This window comes from Nomascus leucogenys, chromosome 22a (assembly GCF_006542625.1).
Source record: "Nomascus leucogenys isolate Asia chromosome 22a, Asia_NLE_v1, whole genome shotgun sequence".
Taxonomy (NCBI): Eukaryota; Metazoa; Chordata; class Mammalia; order Primates; family Hylobatidae; genus Nomascus; species Nomascus leucogenys.
In genome coordinates this window covers 73,549,115-73,572,354 of record NC_044402.1, presented here as the reverse complement: position 1 = coordinate 73,572,354, position 23,240 = coordinate 73,549,115, and the positions used below count along the sequence as shown (strand labels likewise).

General features: G+C 37.6%; 1 protein-coding gene across 2 annotated transcripts in view; it reads right to left on the bottom strand.

Moving 5' to 3' along the window:
* Positions 1 to 23,240, bottom strand: part of MAP3K20 (mitogen-activated protein kinase kinase kinase 20) — a 194,546-nt gene that overhangs the window by 50,727 nt on the left and 120,579 nt on the right. For both annotated transcript variants that reach the window (XM_003253722.3, XM_003253721.4), the window contains exons 8-11: positions 19,389 to 19,475; positions 13,659 to 13,733; positions 8,014 to 8,120; positions 345 to 480 (exon numbers count right to left, since the gene is read on the bottom strand). In XM_003253722.3, coding sequence (XP_003253770.2) covers positions 345 to 480; positions 8,014 to 8,120; positions 13,659 to 13,733; positions 19,389 to 19,475 — 405 coding nt within the window. The remainder of the gene's footprint in view (positions 1 to 344; positions 481 to 8,013; positions 8,121 to 13,658; positions 13,734 to 19,388; positions 19,476 to 23,240) is intronic.

Genomic DNA, 23,240 nt, shown 5'->3' with positions numbered 1-23,240 from the left:
TAATCAGCACCGAGGTGCATGTTCTGAGATTGAGCAGATGGTGTGAAAATACATCGGATTTTATTATTGTAATTCTAATATACAAACACACTGACAGAATAACAGTTCTTAAGGAAGGAACCAGAAATAGGATAAGCTTTTCTTTTAAATCTCTGGCATTTTATTAATTGAAATTAGGTATGAATGCTGCTTGAGTCCACACGCGGGCCCTTTAATACACAGGCGCGAGGCAGGAAATGAGGAGGGGGCAGCGGGAGGCAGGGGAAGAGGTGCCATGCTGCCATGCTTAGCCGCGCAGCCTACGAGCTGCAAGTGGAAAGACGGCGAAGGGGGAGGGTACTCACCGGGGTGTTGGACTGCTCTGTCAGCTTTTGCTCCCACATCTTTAAACGTCTTTCTCGTTCTTTAAGCTCCTGCTCCTTAAAGCTGAGATCACGCTCCAGTTTCTTTAGCCTCTCAAGAGTTGCCTCAATTTCGCACCTGCACAGGGATAGCTGGTGTAAGTCTCAACTTTACTTAAGAGATATCAAGCACTTAGTGGGTCCATCAGAATGCTAATCAAAGTAAAAGACACATGCTGGTGCTTTAAAATCAACCAGGAAACTGCCACAGGAGAAGGAATCTTTCATGTCCTTAAATATCAAGAGGTAGTTTCTAGCTTGGAAAAATAAGCTCAAAATATTTCAACAAAGTGTTGAAGGGCCACTGGGGTGCAGCATAACCTATGGAGCTGGTGTCCTGGTACAGCCATTTAGTAAATGCTTACATTTATCTAGCTTTTTACAGTTTGCAAGTGATGTTATATATGATCTCATCTTATTCCCATAACAGTCCCAAGAAACAGGTATTAATCTCATAGTATAGGTGGGAAAATGATACTCAGGTTAGGTGGTCAACAACACACCATCAGTAAGTGGTTGAGATGACACTTTAGGCTACTCATTGGCTGAGTAACCCAAGCAATCAATTGACTAACCTGTCTTAGTTTCCTTGGTTGTAAGGGGTGGTGGTTATAGTACATTAGGGTTCTCCTACCTGCCTGATCCTTAGACTTACATAGGCAACTTGTTTTTTAAAAAAACCACACACCAGAAACCCAGCAAAACATGGATTTCTAGGACCCTTCCCTAGAGCTCATGAGTCAGTAGGCCTGGGTGAGACCCTGGAATTTTCATTATTTTATAAGAGACCCGAGTAATTTTTACAATCAGGCAAGTGTAGAAAACCCCGGGCCAGATGAATTCTAAGGTTCCTTTTAATTCTAATAATTTTAAAGGAAGTTATCCCCTTTGTGTCTATAGGCCAACAAACCTCACCACTTGGAACCATGTGCCATGTTACAGAAATCTGTTCTTCACAGAAAGTGGAACTGGTACCATGGCTCAGCACAAACGTTTTTCTCCTTTAGGGCTGTTGCAATGTTTAAGTCTAAATTTATGTTTTGAGAACTGGAAGCTCTTTCCCTTGAGTTTCTGAAAAGCCTGTAAGTAAGCAACAATACTGAGAGAATGAGGGAGAGGGAGAGGGAAGTCAAGAGCTAGAGAAGGCACTGGAGAGAAGGATGCAGAAGAAGATGGGAACTGGGTGACTATTGCAGAATAGCTGCTGGGTGCTGCCAGCTACTGCTTCCAGGTGCCGCTGAGGCAATCCTGTGTTGCGATGGCATAATCATGATCGAGACGTCGACTATGGAAGGTAGAAGCCCCCACATCTAAGTTAATGAATATGTGTAACCAAAGTCTGTCTTTTTCTTTCTAGGGAGAATGAGTAAGTGAACAGCTTACTCTTACTGGAACATTCCAATGCTCTTACAGATAACAACCAAGTGAATGAAAACAAAAAGTTCAGGCATTCACTGGCAAAATCCAACTCTGAACAGGTATGGAGGTGGGTCTGGATTTGGCTCAACACTTCACTTCCCTACTTGTCTGAAATGCACCTCAGAGCAAGGGAGGCAGCAATCAGGTGTAAGAAGCTTCTGCTGCACCACCCACAAATATCAACACCCTGTCCCTTTTACTGGTGCCATTTGAAAAATCATAAAAGGCTATAAGTCACATTACAGTCCCTAAAGAAGGCAGTGAATCAAAAATCTTTCAGAATTATGACCGTACCATAAAATCTAAATTTTATCCCTGATATTTCTGACAAAAATATTATGCCTATGCACGTAAACAAAGTTTTTATTTTTCAATGGAGGACTGAGGGGGAAAAAATGTGAAAAACCTTAGGGTAAATTTTTGTCACAAAAAAAGAAAAGAGTGAGCCATCTTCAGTCAGTGAGGCGGTCAGAAGGCGGCAAGGAGGTGGTGGAGCTGGGTGCACTCAGTGTGCAATGGCAGACACCTGGGCCAGCATCTACACAGCACTTCTGCCGACCCAGTCCCCACACCCCTGCCAGTGAGACTAATCTCACCGATGTTCTTTTAGACCAGGGTAAATGGCCACTACATTCTATTTCACTTGTAATTTAAGCCAAAGATGCATCTCAAGTTCCAGCTCTGAGAGCCTACTGCGATTTTGAGCACTTCTGGAAAACAGATCAAGAGTTAAATGGACGGAAAGCTGTAACACAGAAACAAACACCAAGTAAATCTCCTTCTTCAATCTGTCTCTCAGGCTCAGCTTTCCAACAGCACTCCCAACACTGCAGAGTCTGAAATCGATTGTGTGTGAGGTTATATGCCATTAGAGACGTGACCCCAACCTGGAGATGACATAAAACCAGCTGCTCCCTTGGTTTTTTTGGTGCATTGTTTTGCATCAAATACATTTGTTGATATATTTTTATAAACTTCTTGTTCTAAAAATATAGTTTAAATGTCTTAGTTGATGAAAATTATGGTCTTTTCGTAAGCCAAATCCAATCAAGGTCAATGTCAACTAGTATCAATTTTCCATATGCCAAAAACAGGCAATGAACTGTAATTATCTTCTTTCATCAGACAGAAACTTACTTTGAAATAAAAGGTCAATTTGTAAAAAGAGTGATACAGAATATGTATTACATGATAAACGTATAATCTGTTTATTAAATGTAGTGTTATATATTACATGATTTGTGCTAACATTGCACAAATTTTAAAGGTTACATTTTTGATCTCTGGTTGTTTTTAAGAAGGCACGTCATGGTGAGAGTACTTTGGTCACCACAGGAAACACAACCAACCAAGTGTTTTGCCAAGAGACACAGATATGAATGCTCATCACAACACTGTGTGGCTCATTCAGTGCAGGTTGCCACAGATCTACAGACAATCACATGGTTAATGAAAATCCAAAACAGGACCAACAGGATGACACATTTTCTGTTCTTAATGCTCACTGCCATTATTGCTAGTAAGTCAATGGGAGGAGAAATAAGCTGAAGATCTGATGACTGAGGAAAAGTCTGACACTAGATTTTGTTCCTATCATTTATTAGGTCAAAGGAAAGAACACAGTTTATGTGGTTTTTAATAATGTAGTTTCAAAAAGTTTTCAGAATAACCATTCAGTTTTCTAAAAATACAAGTTGCATCTGGTCTATGTGTAGAGGAAGCTCTGCCAGAAAATAATCATTTGCCAGAAACACCACAGTAGGATTGGAATCAGGCTGCACTGATCACGGTGACTCTAATTTACTAAAACACTCTTTGGACACTAGTCATGTGGTTTCAGACACTAGATAAAAGTTGGGGGGAAAGGGGAGTAGTCTGAATGTGTTGTCTTTTGAAATGTTGAGATTATCTGATAAAAACATAATTCTTTTCAGCAGTTTACATATTGAGTTAGACACCTTAATAACCTAAAATGGTCATGCCCTGTAATATTTCTCTTAGCTAAAAAGGAATTCAGTCAAGTGAATATTGCATGCTAATGAGAAGACAGCATGACAACGGCCACAAGTCTAGTAACTGCACTGTACAGCATGGGTGCAAGGGCAGGCCTGTGCTACCAGACCACCTGGGTTCTGTTCTCAGTCTGTATGATTTTGAGCAAGTTACTCAATTTACCTTTGCATCTGTGATATAATTTAGGGTTGCTATGGGGATTAAAAAAGAAAATCTAAATGAAGTACAAGCATCTGGTAAGAACCTAATAAGTGACAACTGTGTTTATTATTATTAAAATTACTATTATAGTCCTGTTTTTAACCAGTTGCCTGCTTCAGTGAAAACAGCTCTGCTGCTGCTCAAACTGGTTTACTGGTTCAGGTCAAGATATATATTCTCTCTCCAGCTCTCAGAACAGGATTAACAGTTCCTGAAAGATGAGGAGGCCCCTTAGGCAACTGTATGCCTTTTACTAAGATACTTCACTGTCTTGTACCTCCTTTTTCCCCCGTTCTCAATCATCAATTTTATTTCCCTCACTTTCATCTTCAAGCATTTTAAAAATTGAATTTATCATGCAACTAGTCCATGTTTAATGTGGAAGAAGTAGGGAATAAAGATATACAAATAAAAAACACTCTCTATAATCCCATTACCCAGTGATAACACTGACTTTTTGATACTTTTCTCTGTGTACATATACACAACAATATATATTTATTTTATAAAAAATAGAATCATTCTAAACAAACTAGACTAGGTTCTACTTTGAAATCATTTATCAGATCTGTGATTTTAGGAATGACCATATTATTCTGTGTATGGAGATATCATTTTAAATTTATTTTAATTCTCTGTTTATTGCACTTTATACCATTTCTGGTTTACCCTTTTCAATGATGCTTTGCTGAATAAGTGTCTCTACATTTTTGCACAGCCTTCTCATTTCTTTTCTTTTTTTCTTTTTTTTTTTTTTGAATAGGATCTCACCCTGTAGCCCAGGCTGGAGTGTCGTGGCCTGATCTCGGCTCAATGCAGCTTTGACCTCCCCAGCTCAAGTGATCCTCCCACCTCAGCCTCCCGAGTAGCTGGGACCACAGGTTAGAGTCACAATGCCCAGCTAATTTTTAAATTGTGAGTATAGATGAGGTCTGTGTTGCCCAGGCTAGTCTCGAACTTCTGGGCTCAAGCAATCTTTCACCTTGGCCTCCCAAAGTGTTGGGATTACAGGTGTGAGCCACCACGCCTGGCCTTGTTGACATACTTTAAAAGACTCCCTATCTTGGTATTAAAATCTTACTAATCCCTTCGGTAATAGATCAAATAGCATTTTCTCCAAAATCCTTTTACTATGTCCTTGGACTAGATGAGATCTCATGGCTATATGCTCTCAGACATCTAGTATATTTCTCTGTCATAATACTTGTCAAAATAGAAATGTGATAGTTTTGAATATATTTAATAGTTTAACATTGGACACTTGGGCTGGAGAGCTCCACATGCCCTGGGACTCTTGTGCTCATCGCTACAGCCCAGTACCAGAATGGCAACAGTCGTTCTCACACCAGCAGAAGTTCAATGAATGGATAATGAATGAATGAATATAAGAAGTACTTTTGTCATGGCAAACATACATATTTATATTCTCTTGTATAATATCACAATCTCTTTTTATATTATTACCACCATGGTAATTTTCTCTCTTGCTTTCCCAAATATTTACAGAGCAAATGCTGTGTTCAAGGCACATTTTGATGCCGTGAGTGATGAACAAACGTGATTGTCTGCCTCTCTTACATTTCAGCCTGTGAGACACACATTAAACAACTAACTGCCGAATTACTTCTTTTTTTTGAGATGGAGTCTTGCTGTGTTGCCCAGGCTGGAGTGCAGTGGCGCGATCTCGGCTCACTGCAACCTCCGGCTCCCAGGTTCACTCCATTCTCCTGCCTCAGCCTCCCGAGTAGCTGGGACTACAGGCACCCGCCACCATGCCTGGCTAATTTTTTGTATTTTTAGTAGAGATGGGGTTTCACAGTGTTAGCCAGTATGGTCTCGATCTCCTGACCTCGTGATCCACCCGCCTCGGCCTCCCAAAGTGCTGGGATTACAGGCATGAGCCACTGTGCCTGGCCTGAATTACTTCTTAATTCCAATAGCAGTAAAGCCTATGAAGGAGGTGCTCTCAGAGCACATAAAGTGGAACCTGATCTGGCCTGGGGTCAGGAAGCGTTTCCCTGCAGACGTGTTATTCAACTGCTATTTAAATGATGAACAGGAGTTAAGGTGGGGTGTGACCGCAGGCGTGGCACACAGCTGAAAGGGGATAAGCTTCAAAGAGAGGAAACTAGCCAGGTGCCGTGGCTCACGCTTGTAATCCCAGCACTTTGGGAGGCGGAGGCGGGCAGATCACGAGGTCAGGAGATAGAGACCACGGTGAAACCCTGTCTCTACTAAAAAATACAAAAAATTAGCCGGGCGTGGTGGTGGGCGCCTGTAGTCCCAGCTACTCGGAGAGGCTGAGGCAGGAGAATGGCGTGAACCCGAGGGGAGGAGCTTGCAGTGAGCTGAGATTGCGCCACTGCACTCCAGCCTGGATGACAGAGCAAGACTCCGTCTCAAAAAAAAAAAAGAGAGGAAACTGCCTGTAAAGATCCTGAATGGGGGAGAAATAAGCATCTGATGAGGGACTGAAAGCCAGAAATTAAGGGGAGAATGATCTTCTTAAGCTGACACTGGTGAGGCCACAGTAATGAGGGTCTGGTGAATCTTCTTAAGTATACGATTCTTGCTGTGTCACCCAGGCTGGGCTTGAACTCCTGGGCTCAAGTAATCCACCCGCCTTGGCCTCCCGAAGTGCTGGGATTACAGGCGTGAGCCACCGTGCCAAGTATTCTGGTCTTTGTCTTAAGAGTAATGGGAACTTATATATGGATTTTAAAGAAGAATGATCTGATGACATATATACTGATCTCTTACTGCAAAAAACAAATATTACTTACATGTTTTGTTAATTATCTCAGCCCAGAAAAAAGTCCCTTATACCTAGACTTGAGCTCACTGTATAATTTTTATATCCCTAAATAAAAATTGATTTACCTCACTGGCCCTAGATAGATATTTCAAAGGAATAAAAATAAATAAGGTTATTGTAAAACAACAAACAGAAAGCCCAAAGAAGTATGTAGTAACAGGAGTAAACAACGCAGTAATTTTCAAAGTGCATGCAGTATTCATTTGGCATCAGCAGATGGCGTAAGGCGTCACATTACTGCCCACGGCTATCAGGAGCAGAGATGAAGTTACCTAAATCTCTGCTGAGTCAGGGTGGGAATAATGTCAGCTTCCAAACATGCTATTTATATTCATGCATCATGTGACCTGGCTCAAATGTTTCATCCTGGGTTTACTCTTCCAATCATGCAATACAATTTTCTCATTACTAAATTTATTTAACAAGCTTTAATAGGATTTATGACATCAAGTTTTCTTTTAAGAGTATTTTTGATGTCTCCCTATACCCCTTCACTAGCAGACACAGTGCTCTGCGAATTTCAAGGTAAACAGTATTCTTGTTTCTTACAGAACAGAGGACAAAGCTTCCTAACAAAGAGTAAACACAGAGAAATGTCTGGTAACCATCTTTTGTCTCAGAAGATATGATTTCAATTTTTTTTTGAGACGGAGTTTCACTCTTCTTGCTCAGGCTGGAGTGCAACGGCATGATCTCGGCTCACTGCAACCTCTGCCTCCAGGTTCAAGTGATTCTCCTGCCACAGCCCCCTGAGTAGCTGGGATTACGGGCATGTGCCACCACACCTGGCTAATTTTTTGTATTTTTAGTAGAGACAGGGTTTCTCCATGTTGGTCAGGTTGGTCTCAAACTCCTGACCTCAGGTGATCTGCCCGCCTTGGCCCCTCAAAGAGCTGGGATTACAGGCATGAGCCACCGCGACCGGCCTCAATATTCTTTTCAAATACTTACACAAGGCAACAAGCTTGGAGAAACACTATTTCTTGCTTACTTATGAAATGCAGGACTTATAAGATTTCCAAAATCATAAAAAAACTTTTTCTTTTTCCCTAAGCTATGCTCAGAAATCAGGACTGTCATTCAGATCTCTGGTTCACTTCTTCATTGAGATGAGTGATGGTCTTTGAAAGCCAGACACTGTGGCCTGCTGTCGGGGCTACCCACCTCCACTCTGCCTTGTTGTGTAGGAATGAGTTACACTTGTCAGGAAGGCTCGTGTCATTTGACATGGACTCCAGGATTGAAATGATTTGCTTGAATGATGGCCGTTTCTGAAGAAGAGAAAATAAGTAATCATTTGTTGGGACTTAAGAAAGGAGATATTCAAGAGAAAACGTAAATAAGTTTATTACAAGCATAGTAATAAACTCAACCCACCATAACAAAATAAAACATGATACAATGTCCTGATGTAGTTATTTTACAGTCATCAGATCACTCAGGTTTAGGGAACTGTATTCTTTATTTTCAGTGAACTCTTCACAAGGAGAAATTCAGATGCTGTTTTTCTATCATGTGACCTAAGGTTGGGATAATTCATGTTTTTCTCCAGGAAGAGAGAACACTAATTCTCTCTTTTAGTTATGATTAAGAACTCCTAAAAGGAAACAGTGAAGTCCTTTAAAAATCTCCGTGATAAAGCTGGTAAAAAGTTAATGGCAGACTGTATTTGGTGGGATGTTAGTGTTCACTGTAAAATTCTTTCCACTTTTATGTTTGAACATTTTTATGATAAACGTTGGGGGGAAATCTACCTATCAATCTATTGGAACTAATAAAATTTCCCAAATTGGTTTGTCAAAAAAAATTGAGGTACTATGCTGATTACCTGGGTGAGGAAATAATCTGTACTCCAAACCTCCATGACACACAATTTACCTATATAACAAACCTGGCCATGTGCCCCTGAACCTAAAAGTAAAGTAAAAAAAAGAAAGCCCCAATTTTAAAGCCATCATAACTTCACTGTTCTCAATATTTATTTTCTGTTATAATTGGCTTTAGTGCTAAGACACTATAAGGTACTGTTCACTAGAAATGAGCAGTGGTTAAGTGTGTTTCTTGAGCTAGCAGTAACTATTCTAGTCTATCTCTTTAGACTGTAGCCAAGGTTGAGACAAAAGGTTAAAACAAAAAGAGAAAGATAATAAAAAGGATGATGCACATTCTCTCTTCATCATGCCTCGTAATTACACCATTACTGAACAAATTATAGTTGCAGCAATTAAAACATGCATTTTAATTTAAGAGCACAAAAACAAGAAGAAACAATGTTGAGGGGGCTTGCTCTCAGGATTTAAGTGCTTCCTACATTACTAAGAAAAGCAATTTTTCCATGTCTCAGAAATATAAAAACCTAGGATATATATTGAGTTCTGCCATTATTATTCTCCTTCAAGGGCACTTGTGTGCATGTGTGTGCCTGTGTCTTTCCTTGAAGAGGGCATACATAGATAAATGTTACTGATATATATTAAGCCTTCTAATAAGCAAAGAGAAAAATGCCCTAAGTAGGAAGCTTGAAAAATGTTCTATTTATCTTCTTTAACTTTGTCCTCCTCTTAATTTCTCCCAGCATGTATTGGGTTTTAAAATGATTTTTTTTTAAGACAGAGTCTTGCTCTATTGCCCAGGCTGGAATGCAGTGGCGTGATCATAGCTCACTGCAGCCTTGACCACCTGGGCTCAACCAATCTTCCTGCCTCAGCCTCCCAAGTAGTGGGGACTAAAGGTGTTTGCCACCATGGCCAGCTAATTTTTTAGTTTTTTATACAGGGGGGTCTCGCCATCTTGCCCAAGCTGGTCTCAAACTCCTTGGCCCAAGTGATCTTCCTGCCTCAGCCTCCTAAAGTGATGGGATTACAGGCATGAGCCACTGTGCCTGGCCTGAAAAATGTTTTAATCATTTGCAAAATAACTAATTATATAATAAAGGATTTTCATTTTGCAAGGAAAAGCAGCAGGAGGAGCTAATGAATTTTTAAAGAATAATTTCCCTACATTTAATCATTCTTAAAATAAGGTGAAACTCTTCTGTAATTGGATGACCAGCATCCCTAGAAAAAATTTAATTTTATAGTCAGAACCTACTCTTGGATAGAAGTTATCAAAGTGAACATTTAAGAGGTGATAACAATATAGATTTTTGTGGTAATAATATTCTGTGAGTATTCTGGTTACAGAATACAACACTTGGTCTAGGATCTTATATAAATTCCTCTGAAGCGGATTAGGTTCCTTTTAGGCATTACGTAGGCTCTGCTTATTAAAAAAAAAATTAAAATAAAAACTGGGACCATTTGTGAAGCATCTACATACATTATTTCTCTATTTGTTATCTTCATTTTATAGATATGGACCACAAGTCTCAGAAGAGTAGGAAGTGCCCAGCATCACACAGGAAGCAAGTTACAGAACACAAGGACTCTGTTCGTAAACTCTCCAACATCTTTTATCACATAAGGGTAAGATGCTACTTCCTATTGAACTTATGACTTCAACTTACTATTATTATTATTTTTGGAGACAGAGTCTCGCTCTGTCGCCCAGGCAGGAGTGCAGTGGTGCAATCTCGGCTCAGTGCAACCTCCGCCTCCCGGGTTCAAGCGATTATCCTGCCTCAGCCTCCCAAGTAGCTGGGACTACAGGAATGTGCCACCATGCCCAGCTAATTTTTTGTATTTTAGTAGACATGGGGTTTCACTGAGTTGCCTGGCTGGTGTCCAACTCCTGAGCTCAGGCAGTCTGCCTGCCTTGGCCTCCCAAAGTGCTAGGGATTACAGACGTGAGCCACTGCACCAGGCCAGCTTATTTTTTTTCCCTGTTTAGAAATGTCATTTTAGGACCTGAATCCAATACCCACCTTTTCTTTTTTTCTCCTTCTCTTCAATAAAATATTTTGAGCACCTATTGTAAGCCACTAGAAGGACTTGACATTTACCTAATATCAGCTTTCTCTTGCATACATCACCACCCCGCCCCCGACCCTCATTGCAAAAGAACAGCAGTTCTATAGGTGCGCTGAATATTTTAATCTAGATGTTAATACTCTAAACATTTAAGGACTTAAAAAAAAAGTACTTTAACTATTGCTCTACATATGTGCATAGGACTGGCACTAACTTCTGGTTGAACTGCTACGTATTTCTAGCCAGAAAATGGATGTACCTCTCAGGAAATTTACTGTGGTCTGGCTACTTCAGGCAACAACAAATTGGGCATCCACTTTCCAAACTGATGTAATGTGCAATATGCAAATACATGTAACAATTACCTCTACACCCTTAGAAACCTTGCAGTCCATCTAGGAACAAAATATTTCTTTAAAAATACAGCTGCACCAGGTAAGGCCCAGACTGTGGTTTAGGAAAAGTGCTAAGCCTGGGGTGGGATAAATAGAATAACCAAGGAAGACTTGATGATGAAGTATTCAGAGGAGAAAGAAGGAAGAGAACTTGTTTGGGAATGAAAGTATGTAAGGTGTGTCTAGAGGAGATCAGCAGTGAGAGAGTTGGAAATGTGGGTCGTGGCCAGGTATATAACCAAATCATATACAGGGGACATGTCACTGTTTAATCAGAATAAAATGTCATGAATTTAGAAAATAAAAATCAATCTTAAACTTCCTTTATACTTCATGTGGCTGGAATGCAAGATTTCTTTGGTCCTAAAGAAGGGTTAGCTTACTACATGTTAAAGACATGCCAGCTGCACAGCTTCAACACTGGGCCTAATGTTCTTGTTGTGTAAGGTGGATATACCATAAATGTACGTTCTTAGAATTTTAATTAATGTGGTACTGAGTGCTCAATTAAGAAACTCAAAATTTGCTTTGCATACTGAAATATGATCACAATTATAGAGATCTAGTTGCAATAATCAAATTCAATGCAAATAATTTCAGACAAAATTTCTATTTATGTATCAGAGAGAAACATATGTCCAAAATGACTTCTACGTCACAATGGACATATAACTAGTAAGAAGGGTAGGGAAGGGGTAGTATGATACCATTTTAACAGTATAAAATAAATGTTTTAAAGCAAGCTTGAAAATACCTGCTTATAGTTTCTACTGAATTAGTTGCAAAGTGTAGGCATTTCTCTTAATGCTTAAAAATCCCCATTCTACAAAATCATGTACTAAAAATTATAGGGCCTAAACAGGAGTAAGGCAGACCATTCAAAAACCATGCAACTGTGTTATCAAATACTAATAAAAAGAACAACAATTCTAAATAAAATACTAACAGTTTAAAAAGATGATTCTTTAGTAAAAATAATACTAGGAATATCTAGGACTCTACTTAAAAAAAAGAGTAAGGGAAGTCTGAAGAACAGGAGTGAAAGCAAAGATTTTGCAACATGTACACAGCACAGTTTGTTGCTGGGAGAACCAGCAACAAATTCTTCCAAGTTAAGCTAAGCCAAGCCAAGAAGGAGCACGTGGAGTGAATAGGCTTCATAGCACTGGTCCCTTGCTGCCTTGTTGGCTGCATTATTACACTCTGTGCTCAGTGCGGAACAATGTGTTGGGAAACATCATGAACCATCAACATGAATTCTGTGTTATACTAACATAGTCCCCAGTCTCCATTCTCACCAACTGCTTCTGAGTTATTCCCACTAAAGAAACATATTGTAGAAGAACAGAGTATATTTTATGGCCATTCTTCTTGGGGGTCAGATTGGAACAGGGTTTACATTCAGTAAGAAATTTGATTCTTTAGTCTTTCTTTTTAGTGTCTGTTTAAAAGATCAGTTTTAATACCTCTATTTCCACAAAAAACTGGACAAATTTAAACTATAAAATTTTTGTTCCTTTCTTGAGTGTAACTGCTCTCTTATTCTAATCTTTAATCTGTAAGAATATTTATTTTTTAACTCATTATGGAAAATTCCAAAATATACAAAAGTAGAGATAACAATATAATGAACCTCTATATATTATCACTCAGCTTCAAAAATTATCATGGCCAATCCTGTTTAATCTATACCATCATCTATTTCCCTTCACTTTGTTTTGAAGCAAATCCAAGACTAGCCTATCATTTCATCTGTAAATATTTCCATATATATATGAGAGTCTTTTAAAATAATCTTTGCAGGGAAAGGATATGGGCCATTCGTGCTCAAATGTGATAACCACATGAAAGCCTAAGCTTTGGAATTTCTCTAACTCTACTGTGGAGCTCAAAAACATCACTGAAGCTGGACAGGGAGTACATATCAAGCTGCTCTAGAAGTGCTACTTTTGTCTGCTCTTTGGCTAGAAAAGCAAAATAGTGCAGTGGTTAAGAGCAGGGACTGTGCCAGACCTAGTTCATGTCCAGCCCTACTACCTACTAGCTGTGTGGCCTTGAGCTCATGATGTAACCTCTGTATGTCTTGGTTCTTCATCTGTTCAATGAGGATAATTGAGGCATCTATTTCATAGAGATATTCTGAGGAATAAATGAGTTAACATACATAAAGTGTTTGGAACAGTGCCTGGCATATTATAAGTACTGTGTCTTAGCCATCTCAATAGCATATAGGTGCAATAGTTATTACTAAAAATTTAAAAAAAAATAATTTGTACTGAATCCAGAATGTCAAAGCGTGCTATGAGAATGAGTTAATAATGAGTCTCTAGAGATCAAGATTAAGCAGATGTCAACAGAAAACCTTAACAAACAGTCAATCTGGGGCTCATGGGAACATCAATCCAGCTTTGCTTTGTAATGAATTTTGTTACCCTAAGTTTTAAAAACTGAAAGCCAAATGAGAAATTTCAGAATTCTAAACAATAACAAAAATACATATGTATACCTTGGCATCAGCTTCCCAACACTGATGTAACAGTTCAGCAAAACTTCTGGGGCAACTGCTTGGAATGGTTAATCTCTACAATAGAGAGAGGGAAACAAAACAAAGTAAATCACAAGGATTTATTCATTAATGTCAGCAAACACCATATCTGAAGGGTCATAATAGAGTTAATTTAAGAACATAATCAAGGCATGAAATTTAAAGCTTCCATTGATTAATATGTGACAAGTGACAATTTATGTTTAGATTTGTAATCTCTAAAGACTCATACTTTTTCTTGAAAGGGAACTGTAGTGAACGGAGAAGTCAGATTCAGTACAACTAATGCAACAAAACAAAATATCTAAACAGAACTACAGTAGAAGGGGGCAAGTCGGAACTTAAATATAAAACCATATGTCACTGTACTTTTATAGGCAACTTACGATATATGTAAATAGGCCAGGTAACTAGAAACCAGTTTAGCTTTGGCAGTAGGTATACAACTCTGAAAACATCTGAGCACAGATCACAGAGATAATTTAAACTGTGCATTTCTCAGTGGTAAAGAAGACATTCTGAACATATGACTGATTATGGCTTTGTTTTGGTCAAACCCATATACTTTAAGGACCCGATACAACAAAAATTATAATGTGAGGATGGTCCTATTCTAACATCCTACAGTGGTGCTTCTCATAGAACTCGTGGTGCCTCTATTCCACAGAAGCCTTTGTGTTTGTTTTAGAGACTGGTGGGTTGCAATCGACTTTTAAGTATAACAGGTCAGGAATGCTAGACAATTCAATATACCATACAGTCCTGCATAACCAAGAACTCCCCTGTATCCCACAAAATTTCAAATGCCCCATTTACATTCATGTAAGTAAAACAAGCAAACAATGAAGTTTATAATTTTTCTGGGCCTAGAATCTAACTAACTTAGAAATAAACACAAAGTATTCTTTTGAACAGTTTTAAGATACACTGAACTTTGCAGAATGCATCTACCAAATAAATCAAAGGCTTATTGATTCTTGCATGATTCATAACTTTATCATGATTTCTGACATAACAAGTGCTACTCCCAGTACTGGAGTCGTTAATACAACCCAACTCCATCTGGGTGCATTTGTAGCTGTTGAGTTCTATTTATCCCCTAAAACTGTTCCATCATCTCTGGTGTGGTCATGTTTGAGCATTTGTACACTGAAAAACATCTTTCATTTATTTCTCTTCTATATTACAGTTAGAGCATTATGTTAACTTACAATATAATGTGTATAGGTAGTTGTGTTACCTTTGAATTTCACCTCAAGGGAGTGTAAGGGGTTGTTAACATAGTTTGTTATAAACTGAGCATTGGGTGTGATAGAGTTGAGAACTGCTGTACTAAGAAGTATTAAGACTTATTCCACAGTTTTGTTTGCCAAAGAAGTTTTGCAAATAAAAAACTTAAAACTGAACTTAGCTGGATTTGGGGGAGGCTATGAGAAACTAGAAACATAGTTGCCTTGACAAGAAAACTGACAACTTGTATTTTGAATTACAGATAATCCTAAAATCAAAAGAAAGCAAAGTTGAAAAACAAAACAACTCTCTCCAAACTAAAGGCCGTGTGAAGCACTTTTAAACCTCTAGTCTTGTGATTTCACAGAATAGGACAAGATGTATTAAACTGTACTATTATTTTACTGTAAACTGCAGACCTTTTGATGAAGGTTAAAAAAAAATTCAGGTGTTTACTTTTTTAAATATAAAATGGTTGGGGGCTGGGAATTAATAAAAGTAGACTATAATTCCAATTATGCACTTGAATGTACTCTGTAACTAAAAATAATGAGTTTTCGTCAAGGGTAACATTTTTCAATACAACTTTGTCTCAACATTTTCCTGAGAACTGAATGTGAGCTGGCTGAATATGGAGGATGATCATTTCTGTGATCTTTTCTTACTGAAAAAGTGTTTAGATACCACATCAAAGTCATTACACAAGGAGACACAATTATTTTAAATAATCTGACATGGCCAAATATCAGTTAAATCTGGACTCAGACACTTTATGCAATGGATTATTTTGGTGCGTTAAAAAGTACTTTAAAATAGAATTCAAAGTATTTAAGTCCTGATTACATAACTGTGGGCATTCCTAATACATGAAAACATTCTGAAATAACCAGATCTTAGCACCAGGTTTGCAACACTACTTAAAACTTAAATATTTTTAAATAAAAGTTTCAAATTAAAATATTTCCCAATCACTAAATTAGGCATGACATTTTTTAAAGACCATATTCATTTTTGCACCATTTTCTACATAAGATGTAAAATTTTTTTTAAGTCAAATTTTTATCTTTTTCTAAAGTATAGTCAAGAACAGTGGATTAAGTCTTATGAAGATTTCTGTTAGTCAAATAGTTTTGTTATTTAGAACAAACATTGTAAGTAAGAATTTAAGTATTTATAAAAATAGAAATTATGCTACCAGAACATTCTGAATGATCACTGATTGAGTTCCATGGAAATGACAAAAGCAAATATATCTATCTGTTCCATTTAAAAAATTTATGAGTAATGCCCTCTTAATTTCATGCCTTCTATAAAGGTTCATTGTTTACTTTGTAAACTTTAGCAGTGCTTTATGAATCTAGTTTTAATAGGATTTAATATTAGAAATATGATTGCTTAAACATCTTATTTTATTATTAAGGGATTAGAAGCAAAGATCTTCAGATATAATTTTTAGAAAGTATTGATTTTCCTATAGATGCAAAAAGTAATCTTAAATGGTGAAAATGAATAAGGTCTATTGTCTGGGTAAGAGTAATGGCGCCAATCTCAATTCCCTGGTCTTGACAGTATACTACAGCCATGTAAGATTTCACCAGTGAGGGAAGCTGGGTGAAGAGTACACAAATTTCTTTAGTTTTTGTTAATTTAAAAAACTTTTTTGGCTGGGCACAGTGGCTCATGCCTGTAATCCCAGCACTTTGGGAGGCCGAGGCAGGTGGATCACTTGAGGTCAGGAGTTCAAGACCAGCCTGGCCAATATGGTGAAACCCCATTTCAACTAAAAATAAAAAAGCTTTTTTGAGTCAGGGTGTCACTCTGTCACCCAGGCTGGAGTGCAGTGGTGTGATAATGGTGGCAGCCTTGACCTCCCGGACTCAAGGGATCCTCCTACCTCAGTCTCCCCAGTAGATGGGACTACAGGTATGTACAACCACACCCAGCTAATTTTTTGATTCTTTGTAATATTTTTGCAAACTCCTGTGAATCTATAATTATTTCAAAATAAAAAGTTAAAAGACAACTCTAATATTTGGATATAGATATTATAGATGACTAGATAACATTTAAAATGTCTTCCCGAACACTTGAACATGTCATTCTTTATTTAAATGAGGCCTGTTAAAAATACGACTTACTTTTTTCGACCCATAACCCAAAATATTCAATAGTAAAAATATAGTAAAAGAATTAGAAGTTGAAGGGATTTTGTAAATTATATTTCAGTCAAAGCCTCAATTTTGTTATGAAATGAAATAAACCTGTGTGAATTATCTTAATGCTATGTCAACAGAATTTATTTTGGAAATGGATACCTCCATTTGTGAGGTGAAATGAAGATACCTTCTTAAATGATGATATTGAAAATTACATTGAAACTTAATTTCCATATTTTTGACAAATATTGTACAGAATGAGAATAGCAGATAAATATCCTTGTAATACCCAATTTTACTGAAGTTCATTAGAAAGTTGAGAAAGTGTATTTCACCATGTAGGCTTTTTTCAACTTATTATTATATTTAATGAATACGGTATGGGAAGTATTTGAGTAGTCTTCATCAGTTATTAGCTGATCATCAGAACATATCATGAATAAAATAGTAAACTCTACTTTCTGGGATCTCTGGGGAGAAAAAAGATTGCTTCTGCGTGTATAATGTTGAAGAGGTTCTGAAGGTTATTCATGGGTGATTCCAATCCTCAAGTCAACTATCCAGGCAGCTTCTAAACTCATTTTTTGCTTCAGCTTTAAAAATCCTTCACAGATACCCCAATGTTTTAAAAAGTACTTTAAATTTATATCTATTCTGCCACCCTTTAGATAAATTATTATTTAAAAATATTAATTATTCTGTCTTATACTTGGAGGGTCCAGTTAGCTAAAAAAACAAAAACAAAACAAAAAAATAACCTTTCTCCTAGTTTATCTTGGAATAGTGCAGAGGGAGAAGATTACACTGAATGTTTTGGTTCCAGAGTCTACACAAGGTCAGTAATTTTCTTTGCTTTCATTTGTAAACCCAGAATCAGATCTCTAATCATCTTACTGGCAAAAGAAATAGAACAGAAACAAGTGTGTCCTCATATCACGACAGTATCAGTTATCCTGTGTGTAAGATCTTATTTAATAGCACATGAGGAATTACTAGCACTTTTAATTAAAACAGAACACCTCCTGTGAAACAATGAGTAAGGCACATTCTTGCATATAACTCCTTTTCATTTCTTAAACTGGCAGCTCTTTCCCATCAGTTTCAGCTATCATCAACATTTCATCCACTCCCAATGAATCAGGAGGAAAAATTATATGGTAACTCTGGATTATGTGATCTAAAAGATGGAAACTTGGTTTCTCCTAGTCAATAGCAGCTTTTTGATTAATGTAGTTTGTTCCTGCATTCACCTGGGAAGCAGATCAATGTAATTCTTTTAGAGCATTAAAAAGGGAATATTTTTATATATTCACCTTTTTGCAAATTATTTTATTCTAAGGTTGCAGTCTTACCCTTTGTGGAGAGCACACATAAGATTTGGAAATGAAGAAGTTCTGTGAAATAAAGTAGTTTTGCATTGCAAAGACAACTGCTTGCTTCCATTACATGATCTAAGTTCTCATAATACCTTGATATTGGATGCTTCATCCTTATGCTGAGAATTTCCATGGCTGTGCGTTTCAGTCACAATTTTAAACCTTTCAAAATGTAGTTGCTCTCTTTGATATGAATGTACCATGTTCTCTGATGTAGGCTCATAGGTCCAACTAACTGAAAGCCTCAATTTGTGGGAAGAAGAGAAGCGAGGCTGGGGACACAGCACAAACGGTGTTTACGCCACTGAAGTTCTTTTGAAATGGAAAGGCTCTGCATGAAGAAGCGAACAGTTATGCCACTGCCTCGCCAATTCCAGTGAGGAGCTCATCTTCAATGTAGTGTTCAACGTAGGTGGCAAAACTGTAATTTTTCCCTTTTTTGAAACTATTTTTTCTTCTTTTATTTTTGAAATTCTCATCTAAGCGACAGTTTCTTGTACTATAGTGACTCCTGCTGGGAGAGGTAAGTTGAAGTAGCTGAAGGTCTCTTACAGATATATCAACTCCCGGCCAGTAAAAAAGATGTCCTAAACGCAGGAGATGGAGTTAAACTGTTCCCCTACCTTGGACGCAATGGCTTCTTTCATCACTAAGAACAAACCCCTAGGTTTTACAATTGAGACTGAGAAACTAGTACAGTACTTGTACAATTTTTGATCTACAGCATCACGACGTGAAGCTGCAACAATTAGATGTAAAGGGTCCATTCATGAGGAATAACATCACTTTGACCCTTTGTGTTAGCTCCTACTGCTAATCTTTCCATAAGCGTGAACTTACTTTCAATTTGAAGAAGATGAAAAAGTCTTTTGCAAAACCCCAATACTGTTTTCTGATCTATGTACCTGAATGGAGAAACGTAGTCTTACCTCGTTTTTTTCCACTACAAGCCAAGCTACTTGTAATCCTTCCAAACCTTTAAAGGGGACCTCCCTTGTTAGCATCTCCCAGAGAACCTGGAACAAAAAGAAAATGGAATTTTTATTCCCGTACTTTATATTTTTTGGTACATATTACTGAAACTTTATCTAACATGTAATTGTATCTAATTACCAGACACAACCAACCCCATCTGTAGAAACTTGGGCAAAACAATTATGCTCATGCACACAACTTCCATATATTAAATACTTTTTAGGTTCTTTTTTATAAAGAAAAAACCTGGTTTAGAAATTAGGACATCTAGAGCCAGACTTAAAATTTTATGAAACCAATGGGCCTGACTGATTTAATGTCATCTCATAAATTATCAGAATTTTTATGTTCTCACAAATTAGATTTTGTATTTTGTTAGTTAAAACTCTTTCTGCTTTCAATTTCTGACACATTTGTGTAGGAAATAATAACTGGGAATTCAACAATATTTTTAAAGGTTCAATAATGGTCTCATCAGAAATAACTCGAGCCCCAAATCCAAATCACTGGCTAACGTACCTACCCCACAATGGTAGATACTTGCAAAATTGTAATATTTAGATTTTACATGTTACATTTTAGATTTTGGAGAAATCTCCCTCAAAATGAGTCGGTCTAAGGGATCTATTTTCATCTACCTACAATATAATCTATTATACCATACTCTAAGATGTAATAAACACTTCCTATACATATAAGCTGACTATGTGAATGTGAGCTTATATGTGTGTTCATCTTTGTGCAGTTCTTGATATCAGTATGATTATTAAATCTGAGTGGAATGCCCAAAGAAAGCAAATTGATGCTAGGAATACTGCTGATTTTGGGTTCTCTTGAAACACTGAGTAATGGAGATTTGTACACTATGTTACTTTTCGCCATTTATACAAATGGAGTTCAAAAATGTGAGTCTACCAATACTCTGTAAAGTGCAAAAACAATTCTAGTTTTATCGGTAATAGTCCTAATAATAAAAACCACTACCACTTATTGAGTACTTATTATATTCCAGATGCCCTTTTCATATATTACCATGATTAATAGCAATCCTACTGGATACATATTACCCTTATTTTATAGGTGAGGTAACTATTTAAAAAGTTAAAAAAAAACTTGCCCAAAGACACTCAGTTATCCAGTGACAGAGCCAGACTGTGAACCTGCTGGCTCACCCCGAAGGTCAGGCTCTTGACTCCTTTTAATGTGAGTGAAGGGAAAGTGACAGTACTAGAGAGAATGTGACAGGCCCTGTCTTAGGTATGGCGCCCTGGGAGAAGCAGGAAGAGAACCAGTGGCTTCGACTCAGATTTCCCTTGTTTTAAAAACAAAAGCTCTTTTCTAATAGGAACGTAGATGGAGCACACATACTCTAGTCAAGCAAATCATAGAAACCTTTCACTCCATATCCACTATTTCCTCAGCCAGTGCTCAGTCTCATTTCAACCATAACATAGTAAATGAATTCTGGCTAATACAAAGATAATTAGCAGGAAAATCAGGGAAATTGGCAGATGCGGCTCAAGCAGGAGAAAAGAAATTCACTGAAGGCCTCTTTGGGCTTTTAATCAAGTGTGTAAGGTACTCCTTTAGAGGAGCTACTGAATAATTCTATTTGAGTCACACAAGTGATTAGGAAAAGGTAAGGGGCATCCCACAAGGGGACAATTCTAGTGAACACCACACGTAAAGGAAGGTTGACAGAACAGGTATGCAATCACCCTGACCTACACAGGGAGGGAGGCTGGGCAGCAAGAGGGCTGAGCAGGAAATGGAGCCCCTCAGTTGGCTGCAATTATCACTCCACAGGGGGCTAGGGCTGGGGAGGGGAAAGGATATGAAGGGCAAGTAAATTAATGGATGTGGCATTCCTAAGGAGAATGGGAACAGGGAGTTAGCCTCCAATAAATCAAACGCTCCAGACCCCCAAACGCACAGATGAGCAGTGCCTCTTCTGAGTTTGGCCTGCAGGTATGATACATGCATGTACACGTGTGCACACATGCACAGACTAAATTTTGTGAAGTAAATTGCACATCCAAGAGTTTGGGGGGACAACACCAGAAAAACATTTACGTCATTCTTGATTCCAAAATATTCTGCTGGAAAATGTCCAAAATCTAATAAAATTTAAGTTATATTTCGCTGAGAGCTCTAACTGTGAAAAATAAAAAAATAAGCCAGTTTCATTTGACTCCCTCTGTGTCTCTGAAGAGCTTAACTACAGCTGAGGGAGTTACTTGATGGATGTAAAAGTGTCTGAGGTGGCGTCATTTGCTGCTATGTCCTGAAGCCCAAGTGAGGTCTTTAGTTTAATTCCAGTATCAGCACATCTCATGATTTCCTTTTATTAATTCCCTGGATTCGGGAATGTAACAAAAAGCAGGTGGTACAAGATACGACATCAGCTTTTTTTTTTTACACTAAACAAAAATGACATTTGGCATACAAAAGTAACTTTATTGAGGAAGTCACTTGGAGGTCTAAAAATATATTAAATGATGCCTAAAAATACCAGTTATGAGGATTCAGGCCAAATATTATTATGATCTTTCACCTTAAAAATATTTTCCGACTCATTTTATTTTATATTGAGACGTCCTCACATTTAAACTGTGCTCACAAGGAAAATTTCTATTTTCAGTTTACAGAATAGAAACTTGGAAAAGACTACGTACTTTTTCTGCCCTTTCTTTTCCAAACAATAGAAAGCCATTACCTGAGCCCAGCTTGTTCTGGAACAGTGCTCACAGACAAGCCAGGCAGCCATGCTGTCTCTTAAGCCACTCTGTTTTCAAGGCTGGTTTTGGCTGAGAAGCTTCTAAGAAGGTAATCCTTTCTGCATTGTCATTAGAATAGCTTTTTTTTTTTTTTTTTTAAGAGAGGCTAGGCCTCATGTTCTCAGAAGTCTTATTCTTCAGTGATTTTTGCTTTTCTTTTTTTGTGGATAACAAACACTCTTCCAGGTTCAGTCCTCCAAGAGAAATTCTCGTAAGAGGGCAGAAAAATCTCATTTCTTATAAAATGGAGGGAAACAATTGCCTGCCTAGCAAAGTTTACCAGCTTAAGAGCAAGGATCATAAAATCCACTTATGGCATTCACAGCACATTTATTTTAAGGCAGTACAAGATTAGTGAGTCTTGCCATTTGTTAAGAAGCAACAAAGGTTTATCAACCTGGGGAGGGCTGGTAGTTTTGGGAGTAGTAGGGGCTAAATTGTTACAGCAGTCTAAAAAATTAGAAAAACAAAAAGCAAAAATATATTGCAGTTTTTTGGGTGGATTTCAAAAACAACTTTTTTTTAATGGTCTTATTCATCTGTATGTGACTGCTGTGTGTAGAGGGGGTTTCAGTGAACAGAACAGACTCCCAATGAACAATAGGATATTTAATGCAAATAAATGCTCCTACTGACAAAGGAGTCTTGGCTACTCACCTATTTTTGAAAAGACATAAAAAATTCAAAATAACCACATTTTGAATTAAAATAGGTATCATTTTCCAAGTTTATGGACCACAAACTTCTAAAACTAACATGGTCCCAACCTTAACAACTATCCTCACCTCCTCTTTTCTATAACATCTACTTTGAATACATAATGCTTTCTTCATTTAAAAAAAAATCTATGATTGTTTAAATAAAAAGTCGCTGGAAAGCATACTTTGTATTCTTTCACTAATGGTGTTTATTTAGAACAAACAGAATGAGAAGACGTCAGAATTAAATATTAGGTTGGTGCAAAAGTAATTGCAGTTTTTGCCATTATTTTAAATGGCAAAACTTCAATTACTTTTGCACCAACATATA